Source organism: Clarias gariepinus, chromosome 15, assembly GCF_024256425.1.
Source record: "Clarias gariepinus isolate MV-2021 ecotype Netherlands chromosome 15, CGAR_prim_01v2, whole genome shotgun sequence".
Taxonomy (NCBI): Eukaryota; Metazoa; Chordata; class Actinopteri; order Siluriformes; family Clariidae; genus Clarias; species Clarias gariepinus.
The window spans coordinates 10457111-10474931 of record NC_071114.1 but is presented as its reverse complement, the minus strand read 5'-3'; the positions used below and the strand labels follow the sequence as shown (position 1 = coordinate 10474931).

Below are 17821 nucleotides of genomic sequence, written 5' to 3'. Positions count from 1 at the left end.
GCCATAAGGCAAATGTGATAACTAAGTGGATCAGGGAACAAAGCATCGCAATTTGGGGTGTATGGCCAGAAAACTCCCCGGACTTTAATCCCGTTGAGAACTTGTGGTCAATCCTCAGAGGAAGGGTGGACAAACAAAAACCAACAGATTCATATTAAAATTAAAATTTTATTTGTCACATAAACAGTCATACAACAGTGAATTTGATTGACAGCAGGCAAAAAAAAAATTAAAAAAAAGAGGACTGCAACCCTGCAAATATTGACTCTTTGCATAAACTTAATGTAATTGTTGATAAAAGCCTTTGACACTTATGAAATTCTTGTACTTTAACTTCAGTATACCATAGTAACATTGGACAAAAAAGATCTAAAAACACTGAAGCAGCAGACTTTGTAAAAATTTATATTTGTGTCATTCTCAAAAACATTTGGCCACGTCTGTAGTAGTGCCAGGTTGTATAATCAAATCAGTCCTCACCAGTAGATGGCGATAGTGAGTTTGCCGTCAACGTGCACCATTTTAAAACTGCCAGAAGAAGAGGAGGAGGCTATAAGCTGACAAGATGATCGGCGATCTGTTAATTTTCTGGTAAAAATAACAAAATTCTTATACACATTTAACTGTCAGTCATTTCGGGTTTTCACGCAGAGTTTCAGCTTTATTCAAAATGATGTTTTAATCGCAGACAGTTTGCTGTAAATTAGCTAGAGTATATTATCAGCGATGATGTTGTTGTTGATCAGACGTTCCACGTCACGCCTCTGATTTGTTGCTTTTCAGCACTTTGTTAATGAACGCCGGCGCTGTTTTGAACTTTAAACTGTAAGTATGCCTGATAGAATGGGGATTGGACCCAGTGTGGAATGTTTACTTTATGTTTCAGTGAGCAAAGCGTTCATATTGTCGTGTGTGTAATAGGAAAAGGAAAGAGTCGCAGTCGCACGGATTCGGTGATGATCCAGGCCGAGCCACTACAGGTACCGGTGTAACTACAGCCATATTAGAAGTGCTGACATTTGAGTGTGCGTGAGCTGTAACACGCCCCACTGATCTGCCTGTTCGTTCTCAGGTGATAACATCCGGGAGTTTTTACTGAGTCTGCGCTACTTCCGCATTTTTATAGCGCTGTGGAACATCTTCATCATGTTCTGCATGATCCTGTAAGTATACACTATAACACTAGCGTAAGTTTGTAGAAATAGTTCAAAGGGTAAAGCTAATCAGTGGTATTATTATTTCACAGAACTTACTTATTAATACAAAGGAGAAATGTTTGTAATTTTGAGTATCCTACGCCTATGTTTACGCTCCCTGTTTGGTAATTAGAGATAAAGTTTTGTCCTGAAGCGACTCCAGTGTGTTAAAATTCACTTATACCACTTCTAGCACTGTTATTTCAGCTGTGAAAATATCAACTAGCCCCAATAAAAAAGATTCAGTTTAAGACACGCCCACAGTTTGACGCATGCGCAGTACGCTGTTGAAACCTGTGGTTTATAATCTGGCACAAAACTGCTCATAACATCACTTCTACTCAACATTTTGATTTTCTTTTTTATGGTGCAGGTTTAACTCCATGTAAACATCTAAATACTAACGAAGGTTCATAAAATTGTCAAACCGGTTGTGCCTGAAGCTGCGGCAAAATCTGATATAAAGACAGAAAATATTCTGAGACTGGTTTTAGGTCCTCCAATGTATGAAATGTAAATATGTGGAAAGAGCTAGTTCTGACCAATGTACTGACCAATGTTTCTCTTATTTATATAGATATCAAATACTGTATTAAATGACATTAACCAGCCATTAAATAACATTTTGTTATTTAATCGTTTTATCGTGTGTGTGTGTGTTTTTTGTTTTCAGGTTATTTGGATCCTAACCCAGTCCCTGTTCCCAGCCTGGACACACTAACATGAAGGACAATCCTCAACACTTTTCTTTTTCTCTAGTGGGATGTTCAACTCTGGCTTAGCCCTCTCAAGCAGGAAATTTCTTATTCGTTTCCTCTACTGTATCCACTTAGCCACTGTCTCATGGGTCAACTAAAGGTTATGTCAAAAGACTTAAAGATGTGTGTTGAACATGCTGTCTTTATTCATGTCAGACTGACGCATTGCCTAAATTCGCATGTCAGTTGATGTGCTTGTGATCGTCAGCGTTTTGTGAACATCAGGTCATGCATTGTGCATCGGATAATAGAGCAGCGTCCTGAATTTAATAATATGTTTTTCTCAACTAAAAAAAATCAAAAACAATTTTGTTGTAATAGGGGAAATAAGTAGTCAATGTTGTTTTGACTATTGAATTATTTTATTAAATGAGAAACCATTTTAAAACAAATTATTAAACAAGATCACATTGTTTAAATGTTTAAAAAACAGCTGTTGGTTTTAGTCAGTTTCGATGCAAAAGTCTAAACTGATTTTAATTTTCTTGCCACTAAGCTTCTATTAAAAGTGACTTGCATTACCTTGGCATTATCTGATCATTTTAGGAAAATTGAGTGATCTGTGACAAACATATCGCAAGAATGAAAGGGTAAGTTTACAGAACTTTATTGAGACCAGCATTGTTTTACGTTTTAGAGGCTTTGCCGCTGACAAAAAGACATGAAGCAGAGCCGAAGATACTGCGATTTGCTTTGTGAGTGATAAGAATGGATAGAATTAGAAATAAGTATATTAGATGGGACAGTGCAGGTAGAGTGGTTTGGGGACAGTTAGAGGGGACAGATTAAGATGGTTTGGACATGTATGGGACAGGACTCCATGCACGTACGCACTCACATGTCCAATATTTTGAAATCTTTTTTTTATGTATATTTACACCAACATCCATAACATGAACACATTGATGAACATTGATTATCAATTATATTCAGGGAAACTGGTGACAGGATCAATGGCACCAAAGGCTCATTTATGGCCACAGGGAACAAAGATTAGCCAGTTTGGTCTGATCTCACAAAAAAAAATCGATGTAGCACAAATTGCTGAAACAAATCAGTGCCAGCACAGGGTCCATCAGGCAAAGAGCCTATAGTCTAAACGAGCACCCATGGGATGCCCCAGATTTATTATTAATAATAGTCAATTCGATATTATGGTGGTGTAGTGGTTAGCACTATGGCCTCACCTCCCAGAACAAGGGTTCGATTGCTGCTTCGGTTTGTGTGCATGGAGTTTGCATGTTCTCTCCGTGCTTTGTGGGTTTTCAACAGGTGCTCCAGTTTCCACCCACAGTTCAAAGACAGGCAGATTAGGTACATTTCCAAATTGCCCATAGTGTAAGTGTACCTGTATACATGCTTGTGTGGGGTGGTCTGGTGCTCTGCAATGGACTGGCACACTGTCTATGGTGTACTCCACCTCATGCCCTACAACCCCCTGGAATAGGCTTCAGGCATCATGCAACCCTGTACAGAATAATGAGCAATTATGTGAACCCAGTACACATTTAGAGCTCATTGGGCTGAACAACTTTCGTATTGCATGTCATGGACTTTACTCAACATTATAAAAGTCGGTTATTTTGGCTCATTTGCAAAATGCACCCAATGGATCTTGATGTACTCCTCCTAGGGGATTTATATGATCGCCAACAAACTGGGGCTATGTGATCTCGATGGCACAAGGTACTTGGGCCCACTCATTGTTACTTGCAGGTGAAACTCATTACTCTAGATTTACTAAATGTAAAGTAAAAGTAAAGTAAAATATGTACTAAGAAATTATTTAACATGTTCCAAATTCACTGCTAATTATAATTGACAAATGCAATCTATATTTGTCCTCTTTTAGGAGGTAGTTCTCTTCAAGGTTTTTTTCCTGCAGTTTTTTTAATACACAACAAACAAAAAATATGTTCCATTTAGCTTTATGCAAACATTTTTACACAAACAAATGAACTCTAGACGTCCCCTTTAGATACTATCTCAGTACAGTTTGTTTGTGGTTTAGTTTGTGGTCCACTTCATACAAGCAAATAGTTGCTTTATACTTTACAGGTTTGCTGTCCTTATGTTAATTTAGTTTTCTGTCATATCACAGATAGAGTGGAGAACACTAACTGGTGCCCATGTGGTTGTGTGGTCCAATGACAATGTAAGCAGTGATGGGCAACAACTTAACTGATATCAGCATGACCTTATCCATAATTCAGTCTTATAGACCTGGGCTCTCAGCTCTAAAAAACAAGTGACCTGTGAGCTTATTGTCCAGATAGTGAACTGAATCTCCCCACTTGTGTTATGAACACATAAAAAGCACAGAGCTCATTTGCAAATAGTTCCCTTTTGATTCTTCTTTAACATGACAGCATGGTTCAGAACTTATATGCACATGTATTGTATAACACTTTATCTAGGAAGTTATCAAATGTGAAAAAAAAAATCTGCATCATTACTGACGCCTTTATTTAGTTTAAGTCGTGATGCATTTCTGATCAAGCATGTTACGCATGGACCGGTACATAAGCAGCTCTAAATTAAGCTGTTGCTGTGCTCACTCAGCTAAGGGAACTTCAATTACAGCTTATTAATTTTTATTTAAATATGTAAATGTCAATTGTACTATGTATTTAGTTAGATTCAGAACTATTGGCACCCTTGGAAAAGATGGGTAAGTAAGATTATTACTCACTCGCTCATTGTCTCTACTGCTAAATAATAGTAAAATAAATCATGAATTACACATATAGCTGTAAATTGGCTAAAAGCTTGTTTAAAAATGAATAAATATTGTAGGGAACAGTGTTCTTCTGTCTCCTGCATGGTTTGTAACACCATCTGCTCAGTGCTGAAAGTCGATGTAAGCGTAGCCAAGGGAGGAGCCGATCTTTCTCTCCTTGCAGAGATGAATAGAGTGAATTTTTCCTGCAGGGCTGAATCTCTCTTCATGCATCACATCAGTCACATCAGAGTGCAGATCATTTACATACAATGTGGCCATCATGGAATACGAGTCTATTTTACCAAAAGAGAAATAAATACTAATAAATTAACCTCTCAGTGGTGAAGAAAAAAATCCAACTAAGCCTGCGAATACACTTACCTAAAAAAAAATATTTTATCTATGAATACTGAAGAGATGTATTTTTTCATTGTTCTTAAACGTATTAATATGCTCATAAAAAGAGTGAAGTGTGAAGAGAAATCTCTTGCACAGGATCTGTGCTAAAATAATATGCTCTGATGATCCTGTGTTTCATGCTGCATCACTGCATTTTGAAATCTGTCCAAATTTTCAAACCAAATTCGCCCACATGACACCCGAGTATCTTAAAAACATTTAATTATATCTGTATACAAAACAGGAAAAGTTAACTGGCATGCCTAGCACATTTATTCATTAGTTCTGTCCACAGTGTAAGAAAACTTGTTAAAGTTGCTGACCCTGGACAACCCATGTCTGTCTGAACCTCCTACAGGGACTTATCTCCTGGCCACATAAACTTCTCTAAACCTTCTCTATCAGACTTTGCCAGTACTCATGTCTTTCTGATGTTAATCATGATTTCATTATCAATCCAGGTCACTGTTCCTGAAAATATCACTGTGACACATCTTCCTCAAACCTTAAGAGTTTATCTTGCTACTCATTTCCTGCAATACCAAGATGATGTCTTTTAGAGAGAATATTTTTTCCATGAGGTCTGGGTGGCTCAGTCTTACATTCCTGATACGCGCATGTTCTCTAGTTGATAAAGTGTACTGTTTTTACACACTTTTGCACCTTTAACTGTCTTTATGCTTGGGGTTTTTACCATAGCACACAATGCAAGATGTCTTGGGAGCATCATGGGCAAAAAGTTTAATTCACTGTCCCTGGTCATTTTATTTATCTCCTTTCTTGCTTCATGTTCTTCTTTAGCTGTATGACCTGTTTCAACTCTATCCACTGTCCAGCTGTGCACTAATAGTCTTTTCCGGGGCATTGTAAAGCAATACAGTGAAAAGCATTTACCTATTACTTTTACACTTTGCTGATTTTCACACTTTCCATCCTGGGCCTTTTCCTCTTCTGTCTTATTATCCATTTCAATATAACCTGACTTCCTTCCCCATAGTTACCTTTGGTCTGTAAATTTGCCATTACGTACACAGATTTTATGATATACAGTACTTGGCCATCTGCTAAAGCTAGAATTGATGTTGCTAGTGTGCACAGGTCTGCCTGACCACTAATTTGTTTTCCAGGTTTTCCCTTGACCAAATTTTAGCCTGTTTCTGTTTCTAAGGTTTTCCATTAGAGCTAGTTTATCTCCCGCCTTACTAGCTCTTCTACTTGCACATTTAATATTATGATGGCAAGTCCGAATACACTTTTACCTTTATTGTTCTTGTTTCATTTTAAAATAAATAATGTTCTTCTTGCACCCACCGTCTTGCCAAGTTTCAGGAGCTGACCTTTTTCTCGAGCTCCCTGCAATAAGAACCCCATTTTCTGGAAACTCTTGCAACTCTTTTTGCACTTGTTCCTATTCTTCATCTGAATGTGGTCTTTCCTGTGGTTCTTCTTGTGGGTTTGGGGCCTCCTGCTCCAATGGTTGTGAAGCTGGTACTGTTGAGACTTGCCTCTGTTAATCAAAAATAACTTGCTAACAGAAAACAACCACCAACTGAAAAAGTCTTTACAAGTTCAAAAGGGAGTGTTGGGGGTAGGGGGGCAGGGTCAACAAAGTTGAACCCCTGTATAGAGCTAGTGAGTCACAAAAATTTTGAAACCGAGATAGCCTATGTACTGGAGAAGGAAACAATCTGTTCATGATCCAAAGCAAACAAGCTCTTTGTTTAAGCAAGAAGGTGCTTCTGAAGGAGGATCACTAATCTTTGTTGATGATGTAACTTGTGATGGTAGCAGCAGAATGAATTCAGAAGTCTAAGTTGTGGGAACCATTGAACTGGTTACAATAGGCAATGTTGAGAGTTGACAAGGAAGAGAAGCAATTAAGCAGTAACAAATTTGGCAAAGAATATACAGAAAGTGGACCAAACAGTTTTTAGTCTAAGTAGGATTTACAGTACATAGGACAGCAATTTGAAAGATAGCTTTGACAAGATTTTATACAGACTTGACAGATTTGCATAAATTGATCTTGGGCAATACTTACAGTTTTGAGCAAATGGGCTAAGTGATGCACGTGTCAAAACAAAAATGTAACAATTATGCCTTCATCATATTTATTTCATAAATTAAGAGTTCCAAAATCATTTTACATGTCTTGTTTCATGTTGAAATGAAAATATTAGAGTGTCAAACAAAGATAAGCTGAACACACCTTTAAAATGTAAACAGTTACTGGAAGTATAGCTTAAAATCATTATTCTTAAAATGCCATAAACTTTACACATAATTACATATTCAACATACAGTTCAAGTCGAAAGTTTGGACACCAATTAACAAACAGCACCTCAGATCGTTTATTACTGATTATTTCATACTACTGTTCAAAAGAGATTTTTGCCTTCAGCATAAAAGTGCGTAGAATGCTTTAATGTTTTAAAATGGAAAGAAATACAAATCAGGAAAAACCTGCTAAAACAGCATGAAACACTAAGACTCTGGCTCTGTAGTCGACGGACATTTCTATTTATATTGAGAGTATTTTCTTAGGTTGAATCCTAAATACATCAGACTGGACGTATAAGCGCGGCACTGCTGGAAGGGAAATATATAGTAACGTACGTAGATTACGTAACGCACCATGTGTCAGTTTGAAATTCAGCCGAATAGAAGAGTGAAATTTCCCATCAGCCAACGCGAGCTAGTTGTCTAGTCATTGGTCGTGGCAAGGCAGCTGAGAGACAGACACAGAGAGACAGAGAGCGCTTCATAGCGACAGGCGTGCGAGAGCTGAAATGTGTCCTTTTGTTAACTTTTGCTCTATTTAATCACCGAGCTTCGAGCAGACGGATATTCCGTGATGGACTGCACACGGTTGAATCTGTCACGGATCAGATTTTGAGCTGTTAAATAGACTTCGGTGCGGTAGCCGCTGTGGCGAGTCTGACTGCAGGACCATGGCAACGGCGTCGCTACCGGTAACCGCGCAGCAAATCAGAGAGCGGCTGCTTCAGGCGACGGACGCGCACAGCAACGTGAGTAACACGCACGGACACGTACACGTCCGCACTACTACACGCTGTCGGCTGTTGTTCTTCGTTTTTCCCCTCTTTCTGCAGGTTCATTCTGTATATCTCGTCATTATTTTGTATTGCATTGTCTATTGTCTACTGTATATGCTACAGCTCAAGCTAGCACTTCCGGGTTAGCTACAGTTATGTATTGACTTGCATTAAGAGCCAACATCACGACAGGTGTCAAAACTTGGCATATTTATATACCGGGCTAGAATAGGATTAGTTTTTATCATCTTAGCACATAAATATTATGGAATGGTATGTAATATGTTAATTTTACAGCGCCTTGCATAAGTATTCACACCCTTTGAACTTTTCCACGTTTTGCACTGTTATAGCTTGAAACCGAAAAAGCCTTAATGTCCATAAAACTGTTCAACAATATAGTTCACAAGTACTAATAATCTGTATAAATTAAAAAAGAGGTTTTGTCTGTACATTGGTCAGAGCTTGCTCTTGTAATGATGTTTGTTTCATACATCTGAGGACCCGAAACCAGTCTCACCTAATTTTCTGTCTTTATGTCGGTCTGTTTGTCTCTCCTGACAGATTTTGTCACAGCATTTAATGGAACCTTTTTTCAGTACTTAAACATCTGCCTGAAGTTTAACCTGCACCATAGCTGGAATAAAAATGTAGAGTAAAAGCGATGTTCGGAACTTGGTGGATTTAATAATCTACTGTAGAATAAGCTACTTGCTCAATGAAAACAAGCACCTCCACCAATAGATATTAACTAGAAATGCTAAACTGAATATTTTTACTGGGATTTTAACAGTGCTAAAGTGATACAAGTGAACTTTAATGAGCTGGAGTTGTATTAAGACAAAACTTTATCCAATTTCATCTGTGATTCATTCACCGATTACCAGACAGATTGTGTATTTGGCTGATGATGAAACAAGGCGGAAGCAAACTTTTCTATATCCTCTCGTTTCTATTGATTGTAATAAGATAAGAGTAGATTCAAAATCTTGTCATGAACAAGATAAATAAGGTACAATGTCCCAATACTTTGCCAACAATCTAGTGGAATACCATACAATGTTGTCACACCACAACGGTATTTTGTGTAATTACATTTTATAGAAATGAAGGGGTCCATCAGACATGTACGTGGGCTTCAACCTGAAATAATAATATAACTGATTGCATTAAATCTGATGAGCCTATTTTTAGCTTTAATATTTTAAACCATTTCTAAAAAAACTCTTTTACCATCAACGACAGGTACTTCAGCTTGTAATAAAAATCTCCTAGCACCTGAGGTATAATAAAATTCAGACACCTATCAGCATGGAGCAGACCTGTGTGAAGGAAAAGCATCACGTGACCTCAGTATAAGCACACCTGTTCCTGGAAGTCGGCGCTGTTTGTTTGTTATAGAGGTGGATCTCAACCTCAGCCTTGTTGGACTTTTTTTTTCTTTTGTAGAATAAATTTTATGCTGCTTCTCAGATCTGAATTAATTTACACATGTAATACTCCAATTCAAATATCAATGCCATTGTTTATTGGTGTACAATAATATTTTGCCTAGTTGTTTAAGTCGGCACTGTGGCTTAGTGGTTAGCACTGTCTGCTTGCACCTCCATTGTGCCAGGTTTTCTCTGGGTACTCTGGTTTCCTCCCACAGTCTAAAGACATGCAGATCAGACTAGTTGGCGTTCCTAAATTGCCCTTAGTGTGTGAATGACAATCAGGTGTTGAGCTGACAACCCGATCTCTTAAGTAAGTACCACAAAAATGAAGGATATATCTCCAGGGCACATGGATGGAATACCAAAAAAAGACTTTTTCACTTTCACTAAACATTGTTTTTGTTTGTTTGTTCATTACAGAGGTTTGGATTTAATCCATTAAATTCAAGCAAATATTTTTGCAAGTGTAGTAATATAAAGAAATCACAGACTATCTGGCTGTGTAGCACAAATCTTTTAGGGTCCCTGCAGTTCACTTAAGAAACAGTTTGTTAGAAAACTAGCGATAAGCTGCCAGGTTTCTAGAAACGTACATATAAGATACGTATGTAAAATCGATTTAAAAGCTAATTTAATTGCAACAAACTAAGTAGTGCCCAACTTACACTGTTTGTGCTGCCTTTTATAAAAACTGTAATATGTATTACAGTGATGGCATGGAATAATAAAAGACTTAAGCCTACAAAAAATTATCAGCACACTGATGTTTTAAATTTGATCTAGCCTGATTAGCGCTGCACAACTTTTGCATATTTCACCCACAAATAGCCTCGTTACTGGAACAAATGAATTTGCATTTTTAACAGAAACTTGAATGTTTTCAGACAATCTTTTGCAGGTGCACGTTCGGGAGGACATTTAAATAATGAGAAGTCGCTTTAAGTTTCATGTCTGAAAGCAGATTTCATCTCATTAGGCATCCTGTGAATTCACAAATATGTTACACAAAATAAAACATTAAAGTTGTAATCCGGCTCCAACAAGAGCCCTGAGTTGAGTCTCTTGTAGTTCATTTGAAGCAATGAGAGCTACTTTAAAAGATGTAAATATAAAAGAATTTTTGTTTGTTTTCTTACTTTTTGTATAACTAAGATGATGATGGAAATTAGATGCTTTGTTGATTTTTGTGGTTCATCGTAGAGTAGCCGTTTTCAGCATGGGGTTTAGGGAGTCCCAGGGGTTTGTGATTTGTATTTGTTTTGTGTAAAACTGAATCTGAAAACACCTCCTGAATATATTCAATTTCATGGTTTCAGCCACTGTAACAGTATGATAAAATCATGGACCCCCTGTATATCACATGGACTTCTGACGGGCCCTGGATGTCATTTAGAGGACCGACATACTGTACAACAACCAACACAATCAAATCCTCAGTAATTCAAAGCCGAACAGGCGTGCAAATCATTTTTATATTTGTCTGATCAGTGGAAATGTCAGAAATGGCATGTTAGGGGTTTGTAACATTTATTTAGCTTTTATAAAAAAGAGCTGAATTAAAAACTCTCCAATAAAAATATATTTCGTACCTTGAGACAGTCCGATTTACTATAGGTTTTGTCATTGTTTACATTCGTGAAAGAGCTGTTTTGTGACTGTCTTTACAGCTTGGCTCAAAATAAAATTTTGTAGGTTTTACCTTTGCTATTAGGACAGTTTCTTTTCTTTTTTTAAGTTAACTGTACTTTACTGTACAAATTTTCACTGTATCATGTGTTGCTTGATGATTTTTTTTCATTGTTAATCCACTGGTGTCCTTTCAACAGATCAGCAATATGGTGGCTGTGTTGGATGTGATCTCCATCCTAGAGAAGTACCCCATCACAAAGGAAGCACTTGAGGTGAGGAGTGTTTAGGTCTAGGTGTACCAGGTCTCCATGTGGCTGATCTCACTAATGCTCTTTAAGACTGTATGAGCACAAATCTCCACAAACCCTCAAAGCCTTCTCAGAGGATTGATGGTTATTATCACAGCCAAAGGGAATAAAGTTTGAAATGAATTATGGGAGAGCAATCAATTATTTTTATCCTTCATAACAGTAAAGTGTGGATTGTGAATCTAGTACATATAATTATGTCATAGTGTTGTTGGAATTTTAAATCTGAGGGATTTGTATACTTTAAATCACATGTTCATATGAGTGTGCTAATTTAAATCCATTATTTATTTAATATTTATGAAGTCTCAAGTGTTTGCACTTTGCAAAGGAAGGAGGAAAAGTTAATAAATAAAAAACCTGGGAAAAAAAAGGAAAAGCCAGTTTATGATGTTAGTGGTGACAGGAACTAACCTGTCTCTTGGGCATTCCACAACAATAAAGGACCCACTAGTTTACTAGTTCTTTAACAAGTTGACACAGGTCTCAGAGGCACCCAGAGTCTGAGTGTGTTAATGCTTCAGCTGAAATAACCCTCAGATAAATCATTTTTCTTGTACCTTAAACTCCCATTATTTATTTCCTCCTACAAATGCATTTCATGGGCTGTGTAAATGAGCTGTAACACACCACACCAGAGAGCTGCAGAGCTGAACAACAAGTCAGGGAAAGGTATCTTCTATCTACAATATGGGAAAATTTAATTGGCTGATACATAATTGGTAAAAAGAAAAAAGTAGGAAATGTTTTTTCTTATGATTTTTGTTTGACTACTCACACTGGAGACCCATTTGTATATTTTAATAATAAAACAATATTTAATAATAATTTAAAAATAATTAAAAAGTCAGTTTTGTATAATAATTCTTATTTAAATATAGTTAAAAATTGTACTTGCTGGCAAAGAGAAACTCTTTGTACTCGTATAGGAAATTATCTGGTAAGTGGCGACCACTTAAACATTTCTTTGTTGAGTATTTTTTTACTTCATTGTGCTTAATTAACTGGTTTGGAAAAACTAAGTTTGTGATTTGCTTTTATAGGAAACTCGGCTTGGAAAGTTGATAAATGACTTAAGAAAGAAGACCAGGGATGAGGATCTGGCAAAGCGTGCAAAGAAGCTCCTGCGCAACTGGCAGAAGCTCATTGACCCACAGCAGGCTGAAGATCTGCCAAAGGAACCTTCAAGCACTATTGGCTCTGTTGTGGGATCCAACCAGTCTCAGTTATTGCCTGTTTCTAAATCACCTCAGACTGTAGCAGATAATGAGAAGAAGCTTGTTTTAAAGAGTGTTTACTGTCCAAGCACTGAAAAGTTCAATCCTATGAAACACATGTGTAAGAAAAAAGTGGAAAAGAACATCCCAGAATTTAATGGCACAAAAAGATCTGCACTGTCAACATCTAGTAGAAGCAGTGATGGTCCAGATAATCTTCAAATACGCACCAGTTCTCTCAAACCTCACTTTTCTTCTCCTGAACTCAGCAAAGAACCCGCTGCATCTCCAGTCTTCAGAAAATCAGTGTTACAACAGCAGGGACAAAGAAGCGTAACTGCTGTAGAGAGAGTGAAGCACAAATCCCATAGTCACTACACCAGCCCGACTCCTAGACCAGTGAAGAAGTTAGTACCAAACAAGCAGCCAACATCATTTCCTTCTGTTGACTCTGAGGCTCTTTCTACAAAGCCATTACACATTTCCATCCAAAGTATGCACACAGAATGTCATCAGTCAAAAGACCTTTCAAACCCAGATCACGACTCGCTCCCAAACAACGAGAGGACGCTCGAAGAAATAAATAACTTGCAAAACAAGTCTAAAGCATTAGCACGTCTTCAGCCAGGTTTACTCAGCGAGGTTACCAATACAGAAACAGAAAAAGATGTCAAAACCACAGGCGGCAAGAGGAGAAAGCCTCAGTTTAGAGATTCCACCATCAACATGGCAGGACATTCATCAGATGACGTGTGTAAACCAGCTCGAGTAAAAAATCGCAAATTAACCTTTGATCCACTCACACAACAAATTAGACCTTCAGCAGCGAATCAGAGTGAGGAGCAAAACAGTCCAGTGGTAGATATTAATGAGCACGTGAACCTGAAGCAAAGCCCTTCTGCATTGTCACCCAGCACATTGCACAAGATGAACTGGAAGGATATGTCGCAAAATGAAATAGTCAAATATTACCTGAACTTCCAAAACAATTTGTTAAAAACCTCCGGAAGTCAAGTCTTGGGTGCGCACTTTTTTATGAATGATTACTTGAAATATGAAGATGACAATTTAAGAGCAGCTAGCAAAACCTGTCTCCAGGCACAAAATGTTTCAGAGACTAATTTGCCAGGAATAGACCGAGACGTCACAATACAGGACGTCAACAAAATAAACAACAAGCACTGGCCCGGGGTTAACGGCTGCTACGACAGCAAAGGCCACTGGTATGGCTGGACAGACTGCATTTCTTTAGACACGTATGGGGACGGAAGTAAACTTAACATCCTGCCATATGTTTGTATTGACTGAAAACAGTATAAAATAAATAAATTGTCTCTGGATCTTACATGATATTTATAGCTACATTCACGTTATTACGTTACCTCTCTCAATTTAGATAAAAAAAAAATCCTAATTTAACACGGATGTTAAGGCATAAGGCATTTCGTATGTGATTCTAGTTATTGGGTAAATATAATCATGCAACATCCAGATAAAAATAACATGCGACATGTCAATTTCTTTTTTCTTTTGCGAATGCGTCAGTCAGCACCAGCAGTGTAGGGATTTCATAGTGCTAGCAATAGCTACTAAAACAGTTGGATTTCTTCCTTCTTCTGTGCCTCCGCAAATACAGCCAACTAACTGCTTGCCGTCATCCAGAGCAGATTCCCAGGCATATGTTTTCTAAAATTGCACCCATTGAAATGAACGAGTGCTCGCACAACCGCCTGAAGTATTTTAACCCAGATGGCACGAGTAAAGACGTATCGTTTCAGATGACAGACTCGTCTGCATTAGAGTCGGATAAAAGTCATTCGTTATTATGGATGTGATCCGTCATAACCTGCAAATCTAATCTGATCAAAGGAATCTGAATTGATCAACGTGACTTGTAATGTGTGTGAACTTAGCCAAGGCATGTTCCAAATGTGTTTGTGTAATAATTGCTTTATAATATTTTGTATCTATTTATAAATTCTTTTGGTTTTGGATGATAAGAGGAAATTAAAAAAAATGTAGAGCACGAGATAGGAGCGTGTTATTAATTTTTTGTGCTTGTGACAATTATACAATCCCATGAAATATGATAAATGAGTGCTACCTGGACTGAACATTTTTGCTGAAATAAATCTGAACAGTTTGTAAAAAGATATAGATTATTAAGAATGTCAAATAGCAGCATGTGGTTCATGCTGTACGACTGTGTGTGGAGAGCTTCAGGTCCTGTCTGTTGTGTGCTTTAGCATTTCAAACAATGAATAACCTGTATGTCTTATACGCCCATTATACACTCCGCTTGACAGTAGTATAATACGTGTACTTGTTTTCCTTCATTCTTTAAAAGTGGTAGAGCAGGAAAGCGGCTGAGAAAGCAGTATACGGTGAGTTTTCTTTAAAAACTTTCAGGTCTTATGTTTCTGTTTTTTTATATAGTAGAATATATTTTACACACATTGATCCTAAATAAGTTCTAAAATGAATATGAACTGTAAAAATAAGCAGCATCTTTTATTCTTTGTCCTTATTTATCTTAAAGCATTTTGGATTTTGTTACTTTAAAATCTAAATCTAAGCTGAATAGTTTGAATTAGAGAATGTTTTGCAATAGATTAATTTACTGTATAAATGAGAATATATATGAATTAAATTCATAATTTATTTCTTGCTTTCATCATACAGATGAAAACGTATTTCTTCGTGGTGAAGTGATTCAATTTACATGTGAGCCAACAGTTTAAGTGTATTTGTTTAATTGTTGGTGCAGTATAGTTCATTGCTGAAGAATTCACAACATGGTAGAATACTATCGTGTCACACCTCCAGGGTTAAGGGTTGCTCTGGGTCGGGGAAATGGTGTTTAAGGTAGATTAGGGTTTACATGTTGCCTGGAGTGTTTTGCAAGAGCAGCAGTAACCACAATGATGACTGATAGTGTAATTGGTCATTGGAGCCAACCGTTGATCAGGATGACAGTTTAAAACACTGTAAAAACTACAGAGTAAATGTCCCATCCTATCTTTTTATCAAATGTATTATTTGTCTAAAGTAATGATGCAGCAGGCTGTAATATTTTTTTTCTAGCTTGCTGTGAAAACACTAATTTTAGTTTCTCTCAGCGACAAAAAAATCTGCCCTTCACAAAGCTGAAAAATGCAATAATGTAAAAATCAATATGTGTAATTCTGGACCTGTTCTCGTTAGTTAGAACTTTTTGGTGGTGTCTTGGTGAAAACACATGATCATTAAATAAAATTGTAAATATGTTTGTAATTTGTATCATCTTAATAATAATGCTTTACTGATCCTGACTCCTAGACATACCTGACAACAACCCCAATAAAGTGGCTATTGAATATGAATGAGTCTATTGCAGCATCTTTCAAACTGTGCAAAATAAAGTTCATTGTGTATCCCAAAATAAGGAATCTCTGTCAATAAGCATAACTCAAATTTAAAAGAATTGTCACATGCAAACCATACACATTATGACATGCAATGAAATGCAATGAAATGCTTGCATGACACTCCTAGACCTAAAATTTAGATATAGAACATTTCTATATAACTATAGAAAAGAATAGAAGGTTTCCACTACTTAACTAATTTATTAATTAGATAATTTATTCACTAGAGAATATAATTAAACTAAAGATTGAATTACCAATTTAGAAATATGTAAACAGTATACAGTATATATAATCTTTTGGGATAGCCTCCAGACCTCCATGTCTCTGTACATTGGATAAGTGGTATAGAAGATGAAATGAGATCAAATATTTTGAGCTACTAGATTTCTCACCCATAAGGCGTAACCTTAAAAAAAATTTAAAAAAAAAAGAAAAGGTTTGAAATATTTCACTTCATGTGTAATGAATCTAGAATGTATGAGTTGCACAGGGCTTGGAGCCTATCCCAGAAGACTTCGCGCCAAAAGGCGGGGTATACCCTGGACAGTGTGCCAATCTATCACAGGGCACACAAACACGCACTCACATGCTCATCTACACACTACAGGCAATTTGTGAACACCAATTAGCCTAATCTTCATGGACTGTTGGAAAAACTGGAATCTTTGGACTGTTCGAAAAAAATGCAGCACCTTGAGGAAACCCACCAAGCAACCTATTTATCTTATGGTCCTTATTCTGTGTACCAACCCTGAAGATGTGTTTGGCACAAGTGGTTAATCTTCCCCCTTTGGAAAAACTTACATATGACTAATAGAACAAAAAAAAAACTATTCTGACAGATATGATCCCCTTTTATGACCCCCTGTGGAATGTAAGACCCTAGTTATGACTTTCTTTGCATTTTCTAACTCATAGCTTTTCTTTCACTCTTTCATACCAACAATAAATTGTTTAATGTCTTTAAATGTTCCTGTTGTATATTGAACTGGCTCTGTAGTTTTGGCGTTAATAAAAATCATTCACACATCGTCTATACCGCTTTATTCTCTTTATAGGGTCACAGGGGGCCTGGAGCCTATTCCAGGAGACTTAGGGCACACCATGGATGGGGTGCCAATCCATAGTAGGGCACACACTAGGAGCAATTTGGGAATGGCAATTAGCCTAATCTGCATGTCTTTGGACTATGGTAGGAAATCAGAGCGCAGAGAGGAAACCCACCAAGCACTGAGAGAACATGCAAACTCCATGCACAAGGAGGCGGGAATCGAGCCCTAATCCTGGAGGTGCAAGGCGACATTGATTACCACCTTAATAAATGGGTCAATAATAAATAGGTCAATAAATACAGAGGCAGCCAAAAAATGTATACCTGCTTCAAGAAAAGAAAAACTGTGTGTGTGTGTACCATTTGACATGGTCACTCAGTGTCCCGCCACTGGTGTCACAGTGTGTGTGTGTGTATTTTAGGCTTCTAGTATGCAGGTCTCTTTGTGCTTCCCCAGTAGATGGGGCAGTGGGGAGGAAGAGGGGAGGAGGGTTCCGAGTGGTATTTCAAGTTGTGTATAATTATGTTCATGTTGGGGAACAACTCAGTGTGAAACTGTCTGTCTCTCTCCTTCTCTCCACCCCATCTCTCTCTCACTCCACCCCATCTCTCTCTCGCTCCACCCCATCTCTCTTTCG

At 37.4% G+C, this 17821-nt stretch overlaps 2 protein-coding genes across 2 annotated transcripts; both read left to right on the top strand.

Moving 5' to 3' along the window:
* The first annotated feature begins 501 nt into the window (after positions 1-501).
* smim7 (small integral membrane protein 7) lies at positions 502-2475 on the top strand. The gene is made up of 5 exons (XM_053513542.1): positions 502-591; positions 784-825; positions 922-980; positions 1073-1163; positions 1870-2475. Exons 1-5 carry the CDS (start codon positions 566-568, stop codon positions 1883-1885), a joined length of 234 nt encoding a protein of 77 aa, XP_053369517.1. The 5' UTR covers positions 502-565; the 3' UTR covers positions 1886-2475.
* A 5332-nt stretch (positions 2476-7807) lies between these two features.
* Positions 7808-14751, top strand: LOC128543365 (mediator of RNA polymerase II transcription subunit 26-like). The gene is made up of 3 exons (XM_053513762.1): positions 7808-8105; positions 11395-11469; positions 12549-14751. The coding sequence occupies exons 1-3, from the start codon at positions 8028-8030 to the stop codon at positions 14028-14030; spliced, it is 1635 nt and encodes a 544-aa protein (XP_053369737.1). The 5' UTR covers positions 7808-8027; the 3' UTR covers positions 14031-14751.
* The last annotated feature ends 3070 nt before the right edge of the window (positions 14752-17821 follow it).